The sequence below is a fragment of the Anguilla rostrata genome, chromosome 16 (assembly GCF_018555375.3).
Source record: "Anguilla rostrata isolate EN2019 chromosome 16, ASM1855537v3, whole genome shotgun sequence".
In the NCBI taxonomy this organism is placed as follows: Eukaryota; Metazoa; Chordata; class Actinopteri; order Anguilliformes; family Anguillidae; genus Anguilla; species Anguilla rostrata.
The window spans coordinates 14,838,672-14,856,525 of record NC_057948.1 but is presented as its reverse complement, the minus strand read 5'-3'; the positions used below and the strand labels follow the sequence as shown (position 1 = coordinate 14,856,525).

Here is a 17,854-nt window from a genome sequence, read left to right as displayed (position 1 = left end):
AAGACATTAAACTTTGAATCATGTCGAGATGAAGTCAGCCTCTGCTCAATTAGAACAGTGAAAGCTCTATCATGCTGGTCTGTGTTTGGGGTGCATATAGCGACTTTTCTATATTGATGGACTCATTGCTGAGACAGAATAAGGTATCACAAATGTAGGCATACAAGGCCATTATTTATATTGATTTATGTTATACTAACCATGCAGTAGATCACAAAAACAAGTGTGTGTGTCTACATACTCACACACAGAGATAGACATGCACACAAACACCACACATGCACACTGCATATGCACATACCCACACATATGTACTTTACACATACAAACACACTCACAATATTGTCTGGCAAAGATCATTCTCCTTAAAAAAACAATAACCCAGTCACAGTATAAAACGCATGTTTTAACTTATGAGGGTCACTTCACAGTTTCAAATTAACATATATCTAAAAATAGCTCAAAACTTTTAAGGCCTCCTCTGTGAAAAGAAGTAAAGTGTCCTTGAAATGCACAATCAGGTATGCATGTTGTGTTTAAAGGGAGTAGAGCAGGACTAAGTCTGGGGTCTTAGTCTGGATTGGTTAATATAGGGGCTTTTTCTTCCCTTGTCCCAGCCCAGCACAGGGAGAAAGAAAGCCTCCTCTGTGCTCAGACATAACCAAACAGTGTTCTCTGAAAAACACACTGTCCCACCCATGTCACACACACACCCCCTCCTCACACACTCGCGTGCAGGGACTCACACGCCCACCTCACACACCCTCCCACAGCTGGATCCAGTGCAGGGTTATGTAATGTTACCAGATGAGCCCAAAATCAAAATAATCTTTCCATAAACTTTTCTAATCCTCATGGATGTGTGTCATACAATCAGAGGCAGCCTTACAAATCTCAGACAGGACAATATATGAGTCTTCTGAGGGAATTCATACTTTTTAAACTGTACATGCACCAGAGCTGGAATTATGATTTTAGACACACTCTATGGAATGTAAACTTTTTTGTGGGGTGTGACATTTATGATGGATTCTGACAAGAGCACCAGGTTACTTGTAACTGTCATTACTGCTCCCCCCTCCCTGTACAGACCCGTGTGTGCTCCTGTTTCTTGATCATGTCGCGTGTTCATGTTAACAGGTCAGGTGGTAAGAAATGCACATCCTATGTGCTGCTGAGGCCCCTGGGGATCATGACCTCCCTGCTCATACCTGACAGAGCCTTCCCTAAAGACTGAGGTTTCTCAGGTTAACACCAGCAGCCGGACACACACTACTGTAAAGAACAAATACAATCATGCCCCTACGCACTGTAAAACAAGGGACACTTCTTTACACAATATATGCTGCAAAGACCATTACCTGTCCTTCCATCCCAAATACTGTACTTCTTCCACGTGGCTTTTGGTGGTTAAATTGACTTCTGGGTGGGCTAACAAGCAATTGATTGAACATTTCAGTTGAAAAAAATAAAATAACTAAATTGTAATTAAATTAAATTGGTGTTGTTTTAAATAAAGCTTGGTTAGCTGACCCTAGATCAGCACATAGGGTACTGATAAATAGTTAACAAAAACCCAAACTGTGAATCAACAAAGGAAAGATTTGGAGTATAATACATTGTACATTATGTATATAATACATTATGTACAGACTATATGCTTCTCTAATTGTTATTTGCTATGATCATTATTTGCAGGAGCTAATGATAACAAATCATTTGCTCTCTCTCTCATCATAATAACTCTGATCGTCTCTTCTCTCTCTCTCCTCTCTCTCTCTCTCTCTCTCTCTCTCTCTCAACTCTCTCTCTCTCTCTCTCTCTCTTACACACGTTGCATACACACACTGCATGTGCTTTTCTTGGATCCGGCATTCTGCATTTTACAGTGAAACTTAATAAAGTAACCAGACTTTTTTTAAAAGTGACCTGAACTCATGCAGTCGAGAGACATTAACGTCATTGCAATGCGAATGTGAGTGCAGCAAGAGCACGAATAATATAACGGTTAATGAAGACAGTGAATTTGAAAGGAAACTTGATGCGTTTTTATCCTTCAACGAGTGTGACTCTTATTCCCACGGGATATGTAACTTGGAACATTGCGACAGTTCACTGCATCTCTTAAGGTAAATCGCTGCATGTCTGATACGAACATACGTGTTTCTTTGATTGTTTTAATATATTTACAAACACCGAATGATTAATTTGCCCTTAAAATGACATAAATGCTGCACAAAAAGCGAGAGTTAATGGAGTATAGGCTACATGTTAAATAATGAAATAAGCCATCCTAATAGGGTCCGTATTTCAGTCTGTAGATAGGTAACTTTCGAGACTCGCAGTTATAAATGTTAGCAGTTATATTCTGATACAGTCTTACAATTTTGTGACAGAATATAATAATATTTTATATTTTCACATCGTTGTATATGCAACAAATGCCTAGGAAAATCCCAGTGCCTGGGCTTCAGCTGTTATAGAAATGTAATCATGGTGTAAGGTAGTAGGGGAGACTGGGGAGGGTTGGCACAGGGGTTGGTGGGCATACTGCTATTTTCTGGTCCTTTGTAGGTCACAGACAAAAAAATGCATTGCCAAAATGTTTGTTTACTTCAACTGCAGTCATATATTGTGATAAAACATTTGAAAAATTATTCACTTTTTGTGAGGTAAACATTTCAGTTTTGTAGTATCAAAAGTTTAAAAATGTTTACATCACTTTTTGTGAGGTAAACATTTCAGTTTTGTAGTGGTCTTCTTTTGTTACATATAAATATTGGATATGTATGACTTAGAGTTAGGAATCAGCAACATTTTGAAAGAAGATTTGACAGTCTGTGATGTTAGTTGGGTAACATCATGTGTTCACTAAGGTGGGTCCCAATGTGAGTGGGGTTGGTTGGCACGCTGATCTTGGGGTTGGTTGGTACAATGTTAAAATGCTATTGCTTTTGGGTGGAATATCCTAACATAAATTATGCCAGAGAAATTGAGCAAAGAGTGATAAGTGTGCTGACCAACCCTTGGTCTCCCCTATTAGACAGGATGGTTCTATATCAGAAAACCCACCTATTTCCCTACTCCATTTTCCTTTTGATATATCTGCTTTATTTTCATATCTGACTATTCATTTTTGTCATTCTGTTTTAGTTTTTTTATTCCAACTTATTATTTTAATAAACTATTGATGTGGAATTTCCACGTCTGCACACGATGGATTGGAAGTGCTGTTGTTTCCAACAGTTTCCAGGTGTGTTCATTTAGGTGTGTCAAGTGTGTCTGCATGGTCTGTACCTTACATGCGTGTTTGCTTGTCACCAGACATCTCATTAGCAATGTGCACTTCGCTGCACTGTGTCCTAAAATATTTAAAGACATTACTGACACACTATTGAACAATGTTACGAACAATGCCCATATCGTTTTATTTAAATCACAATACCCGTGGCATGGTGGAGATTTCTATCTAAAGAAGTGTACATGCCAACTGTTCCACACACTAACCCGTCTGAACCTACTGTATGTGAGCAAATTCCTGTTTCACATTTTTCTGAAAGTCCAGAAGAGAGAGCCATAAATCACAGCATTACTCAGAGGTTCACAGGAAAGCGCAATATCTGATCACGTGTTGGATGCAGGGCTGTGATGGCCTCCTCGCACTCCTCTCACTCTGAGGCCCAACTCTATGCAGGAGCAAGTGTACTGCGCATGTAGATAGATGTGGTGTTGCGCCACAGCTTCTAACAGAAACTGTGCCCGATTCTGTTAGAAGCTTTTAGTAAAACTTGAGAAGTGACAAAGATGGTATTTTCTCATTCTTTCACAGGTAAATTATGTCCATTTTGCTGTTGCTGTGTGTGCTATTGCACCTCATCAGTGGTGGGTTTGCAACAGTACAGGTGTCCAGAACAGGTGAGCTGTTATACTCTCCCAGGTTGTCATTCTGTATATCCATCCCTGTCCATTAGAGATTAATGGAGTAATATTGTAGCATTTGGGCTTGGATGTTGGCATCAGGATCGCACCTAGCTGGAAGAAAGAATCCCCCCAAATCCCAACCCTTTGTACATCAGCGAAGAAGGAGAAAAATGGGGAGAAAAATAGAGAAGGGGAGGTTTCCAGCATCCAGCTCTCCCAAATCTTCTCTTAAAATTCAGTTATGTTTAGCATCTGTTAAGCATGGTTGTATGGAGTTTAAGGCCTGTATCCTACACTTCCCCCTCACACACACAGAGCCAGAAGACACCCTGAGCGTCAGCGTCCCTGTGTCGCCCCCACTGCGGTCACAGCTGGGAGGGGCGATGGTGGTGCCCTGCTACTTCCTGGACAGCTCTGTCCCAGCCCCCCTCGCCCCCCTCTCCTACTGCATCAAGTGGACTCATGTGACCAAGGACAGGGTGTCGGTGGTGCTGGTGGCCACTGGAGGCTCTGTGCGGGTGGAGCCCCAGTACGTAGGCCGGGTTTCCATGGTGAGTTACCCACTGGTGCCCACAGACGGCAGTATGGAGATCTCTGGGCTGCGCTCCAGTGATTCTGGGACTTACCGCTGCCAAGTGATGCATGGCTTCAGGAAGGCCCAGGACTCAGTGGATACTGAGGTTCCAGGTAAGAACGCAGAGTCAGGGCTTTCTCAGTTACTGCTGTAATACTGTATGTTAACAGTACCATCTCACTGCATGCATGCTCCTTTCACTCACTAAACTGAAGCTCCAACACTTCTTTTTGATTACTTGAGGCACTTTTATTTCACTGGGTGAAGTGCTGAATTTTGACTGGCTAAGGCACGTCTTTTTAATTGTATGAGGCTCAGTGGAGGATTGTATCTGCAAATCACCTCCTAGGAACTAACAGAACTATGGGTAACAACTGAGTAACAACACTGAGAGTTACAGTACTGAGGTTCACTGAGAAACAGCAGTGAGATCAGTTAGTAATGGGACCGACATTACCAGCGCTGGGAAATACCACTAGAGTAATTTCAGGGGGTAACAATGGCTGTCTAACGGCTGGTAGATGAGTTTAGTGGGACTGACAGGTTGTTCTACTCCCTTCCAGGTATTGTGTTCCACTACCGCACCATCTCCTCACGCTACAGCCTGAGCTTTGAGCAGGCCCAGGCAGCATGTTCCCACATCAACGCTGTGATCGCCACTCCAGCACAGCTGCAGGCTGCCTATGAGGACGGGATGCATCAGTGTGATGCTGGCTGGCTGGCCGACCGCACCGTTAGGTCTGTCTGTCCCTCTAGCTGATTACCTGAGTGGCTTTAACAAGGACAGCAACCTTGTTTCTTCTAATAAGCATTTGACATTTGAATTCACAAAAATACTTTAAACGTGTATTCTTCATACTTATTTAACATTCAATTTTTTCAGGAATTTTGTTTTAAGTTTAGAGAAACAAATCTTGTTTTGTGAAGAATATGCTTTCTTGCGCAATACACATGCTGTTCTGTGACATTATTTCCTGAGAGAGTGCTTGTGGTGTTGGCATGTTGGCACAGCCAACTGACACATTTTGTCTGTCAGGTATCCCATTCAGCATCCCAGGGAGGGTTGCTATGGCGATAAGAACACGCTCCCTGGACTGCGGACGTATGGAGAGCAAGACCTCAGTGAGATGTACGATGTGTACTGTTTCGCACAAGAGCTGACAGGTATGGCATATCAATAAAACAAAGTCTCTGCATTTCAGCCATGCAGGGTATAGTGACTAGCTGTTCCCTAACTCTATGGTGCTCCATGCAGGGTATAGTGACTATCTGTTTCCTAACTCTATGGTGCTCCAGGCAGGGATTAGTGACTTAGCTGTTCCCTTACTCTATGGTGCTCCATGAGTGACTAGCTGTTCCCTAACTCTATGGTGCTTCAAGTAGGGTATAGTGACTATAGCTGTTCTCTCACTCTGTGGCGCTCCAGGCAAGGTGTTCTACTCCATGTCTCCCCACAAGTTCACCTTTGCGGAAGCCGAAGAACAGTGCATGAAGCTGGGTGCCCGCCTGGCCTCCACTGGGCAGCTGTACCTGGCATGGCAGGCAGGCATGGACATGTGCAGTGCTGGCTGGCTAGCTGACCAAAGCGTCCGATACCCCATCAACATTGCCCGGAAGCAGTGTGGGGGTGGCCTCCTGGGGGTCCGCACAGTGTATCTCTTCCCCAATCAGACAGGGTACCCCCCCTCAAACGCTCGCTACGATGCCATCTGCTTCCAAGGTAAGTAAGGAGGTTATTCCTTATGTTTTCCCTTTTTTTATAATTTGATATGGTCTGCTTCAGCACCGCCTCAATGCTTGCTGTAATGTCATTATTCAAATGTAGGGCTCTGCCCTCTTTGCTGTTTTGGGGTTCCTGTTTCGTGCAGATGAGGGGAGGACAGTGCTATTGAGCAGGGAGGGCAGCCCAGTGAATGTGCCCACTTTCACTGGGGGTACCGAGGTCTTCCTCAGAAGGCTCACCATGGAGACAGAGGCACGGGGGGAGGTGGTGAAACAGGAGCTGGTCCCTGACATCTATGCTGAGCTGCCACTGGCCCCACCCAACAGCATCCCATACAGCTCTGCCAGCACAAAGGGTGTGGTTCGGCAGCACATCACCACGGTGACCTCCCGGCCCAACGTGGGCTCAGAGTTTCCCCCACATGTTGATGCTGACCCTACACTGCCCCCTACAGGTCAGTGTGGGATTCCTCCTAGAGTGCACAACAGGACGTTGCATTGCATTACATTTATTTGGCAGACGCTTTTATCCAAAGCGACGTTCAGTAAGTGCATACAGACATATACTCGACTGGTTAAACGATTATTCTATTTTATAACTGTCTGTTCATTTCTGCTCTTTTGGCTGTAGTTGTGGTTCTGGTCATATCCATTTGGTTGTGGTGGTGGCTGTGGCTGTGCTTCTGGTCATTTAATTGTGTTCTGCTTGTGGTTGTGTGTTTTTGATTGTGGTTTAATTTTGACTTAAGGTTATTGTGCAGTGCTCCTCATGACCTCTCTGCTCTGTGGGCGTGTCCTGCGTAGGTGTGGTGTTCCACTACCGTGGCCCGTCCCCCAGCTATGCCCTGACATTTGCAGAGGCCCAGCAGGCGTGTCGGAAAGCAGGCGCGGTCATCGCCAGCCCGCCGCAGCTCCACGCTGCCTTGAGGACCGGCCTCCATGGCTGCAACCCTGGTTGGCTGAGTGACCAGTCTGTCAGGTTACCCTGCTGCCAGACTAACCTTCATTCATCTGACTGGGAATGAGGCTTCATCAACCCCACTAGGGGTGGAGCTATGATGTTCTGTCAATCACTGATTCTTATTCACCAATCAAAAGATTTTGCTATGTAAAACTAAAGGGTATGTTTGTTCTAAATCAGTTAGACACTCATAGCAAGTAAGAGATCAGGCTAGTTTTGGTCTTCCATCAGCTAGAGACAGGAGTGTTGGCAGAATTGATAATGTTTTGTTTGATGGGCAGGTACCCCATCGTGTCTCCAGGGGACAAATGTTCAAGGGGCCAGATGGACTCGCCAGCAGTGATGTCACAGGGCCTGCGCCCAGGGCATGAGCGCTATGATGTATACTGCTACACCCACCAGCTGAATGGTAAAACATTAAAGGACATGCAATCATGGAGTTTAGATCTATATTCACAGGAGTGATGTGCCTCTCTCTCTCTCTCTCTCTCTCTCTCAGGTGAGGTTTTCCATGTTGGCTCCGCTGATGGTTTTACATATGCAGAGGCTGTGCTCCGCTGTAGGAAGCAGGGTGCCAGGCTGGCATTGCCGGGGCAACTATATGCTGCGTGGAGGGGGGGCTATGATAAGTGTCGCGCCGGCTGGTTGTCGGACCGCAGTGTCAGATACCCCCTCACCAGCCCCCGCCCCCAATGTGGGGAGGGCAGAACTGGGGTTTACACTGTCTATGCCTTCCACAACCAGACCGGGTACCCCAGCCCCCACAACAGATATGACACCTACTGCTTCAGGGGTAAAAATTACCTTCTTTAATATGCTCATCAGGGTGCTCTTTCGCACGCTCTTAATACAATATAACATATTTTAATTACAGCTTAATTAATAAATTTGCTCTCATACAGGCGAACACCATTCTGTGATCTATGCAAAATAATTTGTACATTAACTCCATTGCCTTACCTAGATGACTACAGTATACTATATTTAACTGTAAGGTGTTCCATACCACCTTACCTGGCCAACACTGTTTAAAAGCATCTACATGCCCCTGCTATACAATCAAACTTCTATCTCATATCTGTAATTCACTGTTTCCATTGGATACTCTGTCAGGTATTGGCTGATGTCCTTTGTAAAGAGTGTTGTACCCAACAACTGAACTTAATGTTCAGGCAACAGTCATTCAGTAACTCTGGCTCTTCTTGAGTCCAGAGATAATTAGGTGTGTGCTCTCTTCTGTGTATTCTAACTGACCTGTCAGCAAATCACACTGAGATCCAGCTGAATATAACAGGAACTGAAGGGGATCTGGTGGAAATCACATCCATTCCCAGCCATCTCAGGCTTGGTGAGTTATCTCCACCGTCAACCTGACTGAAAGTGCTGCTCTATCTGTACATCTGTGTGTACATGAAGCACATTGCCTTTTCTTTTCACAGAGCCCCGCTTCATAACCCTGCCCACCTATGTGGTCCCTCCTACTTCTGTGCCCCCACACACCTCTGTGGAACCGCCCAGTTCTGGTTCTGACCCGACCCCTGAGGCACTCTCTGGGAGTGGTGAAACAGAGTCCAAGGAGAGGGTTGAGAGTGGTGGTGAGATTTATGGTCAAAGTGGTGATGGGTCAGACAAGCCGGTGACCCTGTTAGGCAGAGGGACGGTCCAGCCAGAGGAGGACTCGGCCTCTGGAGCACAGGAAGCCAGAGAGAGCAGCAGCGGTGTCCATACCCTTTCGGCGGGCCAGTCGGGCTTTGGTTCCTCCTCAGGGGAAAGTGAGGTCCCCTCTGGCTCTGGGGAATCTTCCGGGCTCAGCGGAACACTGCAGAGTCCTGAGCAGGGCGGGGTCTCTGTGATTACCCTGGTGAACAGCAGCGAGGCAGGGAACTCAGGCTCACTGGATGGTGCAGGGCTGGATTCCGGCAGCTCTGGAGACCTCTCAGGCTCCGGAGTCTCTGGGTCTGGCAGTGGCTCCTCCCTCCCAGACGTGGGATTTGTGGACTCAGACTACCGAGATCAAACAGAGAGCTCTGGGAGCTCCAGGCCAGGCCTGGAGGCATCGGGGAACCTGCTGTTAGGATCTGGTGACATCAGTGGATTCCAGTCTGGGGGTGTGCTCTCTGGATCTGGCCTCCCATTGGGCAGTGGTGATGTCACCTTTCTGACAGATGAGGGGATGATGGAGGTGTCGACCAAGCAGACAGATAGCAGGGAGCCGGAGGAGGAGGAGCCTGCCAAGGTGTGGGGAGACCAGGCCCAGGTGGGAGGAGCAGTAGGGGTGAAGCACATCTCTGTGGTCAGCCACAGCGGGGGGCAATCACAGGGGGGTGTGGCTGCCCTCACCCTGCCCACCATCCCTCCACACACCTCCCCTGGACTGGAACAGCCCCTGTCAGTGGATGGTATGTGACCTCTGACCTCAAGCATGAGGAGGTTGTGTGTGCTTTTTGTTCATAGGGAGCATGTAATCCGTTTCCCGACATTTTCAATTCACAAGCCTCCACAGTGTTAGTGTTTGTATCTGTAACCTTATTTTACTGATGCAATAGCACCTTATTTAGCCTATACCAGAGGTAGGCAACAAAGGCCATATCTGTTTCTGACTTTCATGCCAATTTCTGGCCTTAATCACCTAATTAGCCCCAACATTTATTCCTTCTGACACATTAGCTGCATTTCTTGATAAGCACATGAATGACAACTGAAGACTTAGTTATTGTGCCCCTATATAAAATGTTTAACTGTGATCTAAACTGCGTGAACCAGTCTTGGTGTATGCAGCTTGTTAGCTCATTTGTCCAGGGTAACTGGTGGAAACAAAAACCTGCATACACACTGGCCCTCCAGGATCGGAGTTGCCCGCCCCTGGCCTATACAATATCACAATGTTTTAACTGTAGGGTACTCCCCCTGTATGAGCTCACCTGATTTAACTGTGCAGGCAGCCTGGGATGTGGAGTGTTGCCAGATGCCTCACTGTCTCCCCCTGCTGCAACTGTAGAGATGCACGGGTGTGCGGATGGCTGGACTGCATTTGACGGCCACTGTTACCTGCATGTCTCTCGGAGAGAAACCTGGGAAGCGGCCGAACAGCACTGCCAAGACCATGAGTCCCACCTGGCCAGCATCCATTCACCGCAAGAGCAGGAATTTATCACTGGTGAGCAAAGTTCTCACTGTTCTCCATCTCTTTGGCTCTGAGTCTCCCTGCCCCGCCCCCCGCCCCCGCTCTAGCTTATTGACTGTTCCGCTCTGCTTCCAGCCAATGCGCAGGATTACCAGTGGATTGGGCTGAATGATAAGAGGGTAGAGAACGACTTCCACTGGACAGATGGATCCCCCAGGGTAAGCTTCGCTATGAAAAGGGTTTGATGGACTCCACCGTGTTCCCACCTATGCAATGACTTTACCCTGCGGTATCTCCCCTCAGTTTCACTGTCAGTTACTTTGGAACACAGCCCAAACAGCAGGTCCTCCCCCCAGTGCAGACTCAGTACGGCCCCCTGCACGTTCTGTTACTCTGAGACTGAGAAAAGATGCACTGGCAGTTGTCTGTGTTTTAAATCTTTAAGTCTTGTCCCCTACAGTAAGTGATTGCAGCAGTTTTTTTCCTTAGCAATATGAGAACTGGCGCCCAAACCAGCCGGACAGTTTCTTCAGCGAAGGAGAGGACTGTGTAGCGATGATCTGGCACGAGGGCGGCCAGTGGAATGACGTGCCCTGCACCTACCAGCTGCGCTTCACCTGCAAGTCCAGCCCAGGTGAGCTGAGTGCTCAGCCGGGATTCATACTGGAGCTTCATGGTGACTGAACATAATGAAACACCTTCATAGTCGTTAGCATCATTGGCCTCTGCACTAACATTTTCCTATTTAACCTTGGTATAACAGACTTTTTTTGGTCATACCCTCTCAGCTTGGTGTGGCCCCCCTCCTGAAGTGGAGAATGCAAGGGTTATTGGCAACAGGAAAGGTCGCTACAGGTTCAGTTCTGCAGTGCGATACAAGTGTAACCCGGGATTCACACAGCGCCACTTGCCTGTGGTGCACTGCATTGCGGGCGGGCAATGGGAGAGGCCACGAGTAAAGTGTGTAAGCTGTGAGTGTGCATTTAACCCCTTTTACACTGATAACACACTTATACACGCACTCTCACTTACACTCACACTTACATACATGTATATTCTATCTTCCACTTTCGCCCTCTCTCTCTTTCTCACACACACACACACACACACACAAACACCTATTTTTTACATAAACACACACATGCACACACACACAAATACATAAAACTTGTGTGCTTTTTTTGCCGACAGTAAAACTATTCATTCAAAACCAAATAATTTATAAGACCAAATTATTGAATCATACAGGAAAGATTTAGTGAAACATTGTGACTGGTTCGTTTCATTCCCCATGTCTCACCACGTCTCTCTCTCTCTCTCTCTCTCTCTCCAGCTGCCCAGATAACAAAGAAAATCCATTCAGAAATGACCCTAGAGAAATCCTCAATAAACATTACAGGGATACAAAGGAAAGATTTAAGGGAATAACAATAAAGAAAGATTTGTTTCTGCAAAAGGAGACTTCACACTAAGCTGGCCCACCTTGCATCCAAACCCAAACAGCTGCTGCTGTGTTCTCTATCTGACTTGTGCCCTTTGTGAGTGCTGTGTTTTAGAGGGGTAAAATAGCTGATGGGTTTATTCATTTGATGCTGTTCTGGTGCTAAGCACAGTGAAATATTTTTTAAATACACTATTTTTGTTATTATTGGTTGGATTTTGCTTTGATGACAGTAGTTACATAGTATATTCTAACAGGAATGTTTACTCTCTGTAGGTAGGAAACAGTGAAATCAGCATAATACACACGTCTCTCAGCCATATTGGAGGTCCCCAGTAAGCCATATTGGAGATCATCAGTTGGTGATATTGGAGCACTATGCTCTTGACCACCAAACCAAGATTTCCTGACTTTCCCCTCCAATCCTAACCCCAAACAATTTAAAGTAACATTCACATTGTAATCCAGGATCATTTACTCAGAACAAAAACCTGCATCAGTAGTCACAGTTCGTTTGTTGGTCACAGGGGGATGCATCACTCACAGAATATTTAAATAGGACTATTCAAACCCATACTTCATGATCACTGGTGGAGAGAGAGTATTTCAAAGAGCCTTACACTAAACCTCACTGACATAGTGGTAATCACAACTACAAATCAAAGCTCTGAATTAGCCCTGCTTTGGAGAATATGTTGAGACCTGTCAAGCCCCGCCCATCTGCCACAACACGGTATTCCCTTGACGGAAATCACACCTTTGACCAATCATTCACCTCTCACACATTCCACAATCACAGCATGAGATGGCCAACTGTCTCTATGCTCTGCCAAATAGCGATCCATAAGCAGGAGGGAATGCATGTCAAAATTGCCATCTTCATGTTATCTGTTGTACACATGTGAAAATATTATGTTATAATATGAATTTCAGAACTGGAGAAAGGCGTATTGGACTTGGGAACATTTTACACAAAAAATATGGCTTCTGTTTCACATGCTATCTTTCATATAAAATGAAAACCCCTCTGTTTATAAAGGTCACTGTGCATCAGAGTGGTTGTGGGTTCTAGTCAAGCACAGGGTTCTTTCCACAGCCCACAGCTCCAGGGAAAACACTGTACTGTAAAAAAAAAAAAAAACCCACAGAAAATAGAAAGGATACAGTATATTTGAACCCACATAATATTAATAAAAAATTCACAGAAAAATTCTTTAAAAAGATTTATAATCTTTCCCTCAAAAATTCAGTCCATTTATAAACCAAAAGCCAAATGTACACAGTGCTCTAAGTGGTGTGTAAGCAGCTATTAGTCAGCAGTGTAGTATCAGTGTAGTAGTGGGGGTCAGTGCGCAGTGGAAGGTGGGGGGGTGTCAGTGGGCAGTGTAGCAGTACACGCCGTGTTTCTCATGCTGGGGGGGGAACCCAAAGCTGCGCACTCCAGGTTCTGGGGGGCCACAGTTGGGGCGGGGCTGGGTGATGGGGTAGCGCAGGCTCCCGTCCGCCAGCCAGCCTGCGTCACAGCGGTCCAATCCTGCGAACCACCAGGAGGCGTACAGCTGGCCCACCTTGGCGATCTGTGCTCCGTCCCTCTCACACGCCCGCTGCGCCTCCCTGAAACTGAATCCGTGTGAGGCCTGCAGGAAGTGTACACGTCCTGCAGGGAAAGGGACACGGTAAATGTGTCAGCGCACGGCAAAGACCACAGCAACATGAGCCTAATATGGTGGTATGAAACAGCCAGGTCAAATACGAATTTGTTCTGGATTAAAATACTTTTCTATGCTCTATTGATCTTGCCTGGTGTAATTGAGCCTGCCAATATACCCAGAAGGCGGAGTCTGCACTTTTTGAGACTATTTAATTGGTTCCAATACACCAGAGAAGATCAGTAAGGCGTAGAAAAGTATTTGAATCCAAAACAAACATGTATTTGACCCAGGTCTGGAAACAGCCCTAATCGGTAGATATGAGCCAGCCCTTAACCAGAAGATATGAGATAGTCTTAACATGGAGTTATGGAACATTCCTCACATATGAGATAGCCCTAATGAGGAGATTTTATTCATTTTTAACTTACAGATATGGGCCATTCCTAATGATACATGAGAAAGCCCTAATCAGTAGATATAAGGCAGCCCTTATGAGGAGATATGAGACAGCGCTAACTGAAGTGCCATGATGTAGGTGTCATACTCAGGCCAACTCTGTGATGGCACGCAGAGGTCACAGAGAGCTTGTGTCATGCCTGATATTGAAGAGGAGAAGCAGAACGCGTCGTAGCGGTGCAGCTGCCGGTGGCGGAGGCCGTAGCTCCGGATGCCGGGGGCCAGGTCTGCGCCCCCACACGCCTCTCGGGCCGAGGTGATGGGGTACTGCACCGTGCCGTCTGCCAGCCAGCCCGCGTTGCACCAGTCCATCCCCTCCTCCCACGACCAGAACAGCTGCTCAAACGTGGCCAGAGCAGAGTCCTGCTCCTCACAAGTCTGCTGTGCAGCATGGAAGTTCAGCTGATATCGCCCCCCAGGTGGCTGGTACGGGAATACCACTCCTGGGGTGAGACAAAAGGCAGACAGACAGTCAGACAGACAGAAAGACCGGGTTCTAGAGGTTAAAGGAAGCCTGGCAATGTGACTACCATTCAGCCGTACCTCGTAAGGCCAGGTCAATGGTGACGCTCTGGTCCTCCAGCCCATCGATCACCTCACAGCGGTAGCGTCCCGTGTTGTTCAATTGCAGCTCTCTGATGACGAGGGACACCTCCCCCGGGGTGTGGTCTTGTAGGTTAACACGCCCTTTGAAGTCCTCAAAGCTGCGCTGTCTCGAGCCAATAGCCACCAGCACTTCTTTCTCTGGCCCGTTAGCCGCCTGCCAGTACCATTTCACTCGGGTCCTGCGGGGGACGCTCAACGCAGGCTCGTACCAGTATCGACATTGCAATACTGCACTGCCCCCCCGCAGAGCAAGCACCATGGTCTCTTCTGCCTCCACATGTAGACGCACTCCATTGAAATAAACTGAGGCAAAGAAATAATGTAGACAGATTACAGACACAACACAGACACAGCAGAGACACGCACAAAAAGAGTTCAGTCACTGTGTGGGTGTGGTCAAGTTACAGTGTAGTAGGTCTCTGATGTGAAAAGTTATCTTCTAGCATACTTATCTGGGTAAATTCAAAATTTTGCAAGTACATACTCTCCTTTTTTCCGTTGCCATTTCCTTTGTCGTCATAGAAGAAGCCGTTGACATAGCGTGGAGTGGCCCAGCACATGCAGAGCAGCTGTAGCTGTAGCAGGCCAACCAGCAGGAGGCACCTCACTGTCATTGTGGTTCTCAAACTTTTCAGAATGCAAGATTTAGCCCTATATAAAAGCATAAAATATTACTCAGTCAAACCTATCTAACGCTTAAGTGGACATCAATATATCGGAATGTTGACTGAAGTATTTAAAAAGCAATGCATCTCTGCAGCTATCGCTTTGAACATTGACTATTACGCATACTTACCAGCAGAGGGCAGTGAAAGACAATGAAACCAATCAGACGTCATTACCTCCTTCAAGTTTGATTGTTGCTACTAACGTGGTTGATGACTTACCCGCAGTGCCAGCTGCTGGCATAAACGGTGTTTGCGGGCCACACAGTTCAGGTTGTAAATGTTTTTGTTTTTAAAGACATTTAATCATGCACTTATGGCTTTTTCGATGCTTGCGGCGGTTCCCCAGTGCACGATCGCCAACATATGTCCACCCCCGGTCCGCGATTTCTTTTAACGAAGGTTCAGTTTAAGTCTCCTTATGTCGGCCTATTTAGATCATTGAGGGAGTAAGGCTTATATCTATTAAACTTTGCTCCTTAGGTATATTTTGCACTAATGGAAGACGTCCTTAAAGAGGACTGCGGAAATCACATAGGCTAGATTATCTTGTTGCAAACGCCCATGCTGCTACAACGTAAGTTTTTTTAAATACATTGCTATTTATTTTTATTTATTTTGTATTTTACACAGACCCTTCTTAAATGTATTGTACATTTTCTATTTTATACTGGTTAAGGATATTGAATACACTGGAACAGACCTGGGTCGTATAGGCCTACGTAGGCCTATTTGTTTTGGATTCAAATACTTTTATGTGTTCTATTGATCTTGCCTGGTGCAATTGAGCCTGCCAATATGACCAGAAGTCGGGGGTTTGTACTTTGAGAGTAGCCTATTTAATTGGTTCCAGTACACCAGACAAGATCAGTAAAGCGTAGAGAAGTATTTGAATCTAAAACAAATACGTAATTGACGCAGATCTGCATTGGAATTGTGTTACTCCGTCTTATCCGGTTATTGCAAATAGTGTGCATTTTATTCTGTGAATGCTAATTATATGCTGTGGTAGGTGATGTTGCGCAGCGCTGACTCCGCAAGTTAATTCCTGTAGAACAATGTGTACTGCAATACCCCTATCCAGGATTTAGAGCGTGGCGCCCCCTGTGGTCCAGGCGTTTAATCACCCTAGTAGGGCAGGGGTTACATTAACCTGGGGTACAGACGACCCCGTCGCATAAAACAAGTATCAGACTAGCCTAACGTAAGTTAAATGAATAACTTGTCCTATTTATTCGAGTTTGTTTAGTTGATCATTGACGTAACTGTGACAAAACGCAAAACAGAACTAATTGACCGCGCCTGCGGACCTAAAGACTGACAAGTGAACTGCCGTTCACCTGAAACTCTCCGCCAGACGCCCGTGTTTGGACAGTAAGAGTGGCAGGCAAATATCAGAAGTAAAGTGAAACTGTGAATGAAGAACCATCATTGAAAAGCCTGCAAATCAGGAATATTTGACCTCAAATTCCTCAAAACAAAAATGTATGAACGCAGCCTGCTGTAGGTTAGTGCTATTCAGAGGATCGGCGGTTGCGTAATGTTTTGTACCCAATTATTTCCCCGGAGTTTTGTTTTGTCAAAACATACAAAACGTTATTCGTGAATGAAAGTAGCCTAATCATCTTGCTATTGTAATGAACACGAGTTTAAGAGCGACCCGCGCGCTGATGTGTAGAATCTCACCTGTCCGCTTATCAAAAACTGTGTTGAACTGGTGTCTGTCAGGTTGTGCGTCCGAAATAGGCCTACTTATTATGAATAATTTACAGTCAGAAGACAGCGTTCATTTAACTCTCTTCTAATTTCTGATGGTCTCACTTTCTCATCAGTTTTCTCGGTGATTTTTGGAGCCTCCCGTCCCATGAGTACGCAACATATTAAAGCCTAAGGTAAAAAATAATAATAATAATTTAAAAAAAGAAAGAAATCGTTGGCTAAATGTGTACTGGGCTCTCAAATAAAATAGATATGCATGCACAGACACAGAGCGGTTGCTAGTAGTATATGTCAGGCCACAGGGTGGTGCAATGAGCCTATCGTGCACCTGTGCGAGAAACAGAATAGGTAGTGCGAGTGCAGTCTTCAGAATAGAGCTTGAACAGTTTTTACTGGCCGATTAAATGTAACTCGAATTAATACGCGGGCTTTCATTTTCAATTGCGCTTGAGGACTAACCCCCACAAAAGAAATAAAAAATAAAAAAACCGATTTGTTCACATTTACAAAAAAAAAAAAAAAAAAACACATTTTCTGTCAATTGTCAGACGTCACTCAAGTAATTCTTGACCAAATTAGAAATGAACATCATGGAATATCTATTTAACCTATTGACTTTAATAACAATACCAATTTCATTACTGTAGCCTACTGTATTGCACTTGTAGGTGGAGGGGTAAGTAATAATTTTTGTCACAAGTATTCATCTTGGCTTGCTTTCCTAACATTAGCGAGTCTTAATTATTAAAAACAGTCTTTATATTAAAAAAAAACACAAACAAAAAAAAAGGCATTAAAACCTGGGATAGCTACTTACAGACAGAGATGTATGTTCGTCCCTTGAATAGAAGCACGCCTATGATCGGTTCTGTAGTTACATTTATCACTCTCCGCGCGGACTGACTTTTGCAGTAAAGTGAATCGTATCGCACTCCTTTCAGCGGGTCTTTGGAGGAAAAGGGTCGGAGTGACGTCACTCAAGGCATCGCTTTTGAAGGGGTTCTTGCCTAACA

At 45.5% G+C, this 17,854-nt stretch overlaps 2 protein-coding genes across 4 annotated transcripts; one reads left to right on the top strand and one right to left on the bottom strand.

Moving 5' to 3' along the window:
- The first annotated feature begins 1,841 nt into the window (after positions 1 to 1,841).
- Positions 1,842 to 12,690, top strand: LOC135242116 (aggrecan core protein-like). The gene is made up of 17 exons (XM_064313032.1): positions 1,842 to 2,129; positions 3,830 to 3,915; positions 4,237 to 4,608; positions 5,059 to 5,233; positions 5,532 to 5,659; positions 5,922 to 6,215; positions 6,364 to 6,672; positions 7,022 to 7,196; positions 7,460 to 7,587; positions 7,678 to 7,971; positions 8,440 to 8,526; positions 8,618 to 9,577; positions 10,177 to 10,335; positions 10,438 to 10,520; positions 10,792 to 10,936; positions 11,091 to 11,273; positions 11,636 to 12,690. The coding sequence occupies exons 2-17, from the start codon at positions 3,837 to 3,839 to the stop codon at positions 11,728 to 11,730; spliced, it is 3,666 nt and encodes a 1,221-aa protein (XP_064169102.1). The 5' UTR covers positions 1,842 to 2,129; positions 3,830 to 3,836; the 3' UTR covers positions 11,731 to 12,690.
- Positions 12,691 to 12,953: 263 nt separating this feature from the next.
- On the bottom strand, positions 12,954 to 17,810 carry LOC135242117 (hyaluronan and proteoglycan link protein 3-like). Of its 3 annotated transcripts, none has more exons than XM_064313033.1 (5): positions 17,659 to 17,810; positions 14,942 to 15,108; positions 14,395 to 14,760; positions 13,992 to 14,294; positions 12,954 to 13,400 (listed from the first exon to the last, which is right to left on the bottom strand). In XM_064313033.1, exons 2-5 carry the CDS (start codon positions 15,069 to 15,071, stop codon positions 13,117 to 13,119), a joined length of 1,083 nt encoding a protein of 360 aa, XP_064169103.1. In that variant the 5' UTR covers positions 15,072 to 15,108; positions 17,659 to 17,810; the 3' UTR covers positions 12,954 to 13,116. The 3 variants fall into 3 exon arrangements, with proteins under 3 accessions (XP_064169103.1, XP_064169105.1, XP_064169104.1); XM_064313035.1 differs by lacking the exon at positions 17,659 to 17,810 and adding an exon at positions 15,345 to 15,469; XM_064313034.1 differs by lacking the exon at positions 17,659 to 17,810 and adding an exon at positions 15,254 to 15,383.
- Between the last annotated feature and the right edge of the window lie 44 nt (positions 17,811 to 17,854).

Coding starts and splice junctions, on each gene's coding strand:
- LOC135242116 (XM_064313032.1), top strand. CDS start 3,837: ATGTCCATTTTGCTGTTGCTGTGTGTGCTATTGCACCTCATCAGTGGT. Junction 6,216..6,363: donor CGATGCCATCTGCTTCCAAG/GTAAGTAAGGAG, acceptor TGTTTCGTGCAG/ATGAGGGGAGGACAGTGCTA. Junction 6,673..7,021: donor CCCTACACTGCCCCCTACAG/GTCAGTGTGGGA, acceptor TGTCCTGCGTAG/GTGTGGTGTTCCACTACCGT.
- LOC135242117 (XM_064313033.1), bottom strand. CDS start 15,071: ATGACAGTGAGGTGCCTCCTGCTGGTTGGCCTGCTACAGCTACAGCTG. Junction 14,761..14,941: donor TGGCAACGGAAAAAAGGAGA/GTATGTACTTGC, acceptor TCTTTGCCTCAG/TTTATTTCAATGGAGTGCGT. Junction 14,295..14,394: donor CATTGACCTGGCCTTACGAG/GTACGGCTGAAT, acceptor GTCTCACCCCAG/GAGTGGTATTCCCGTACCAG.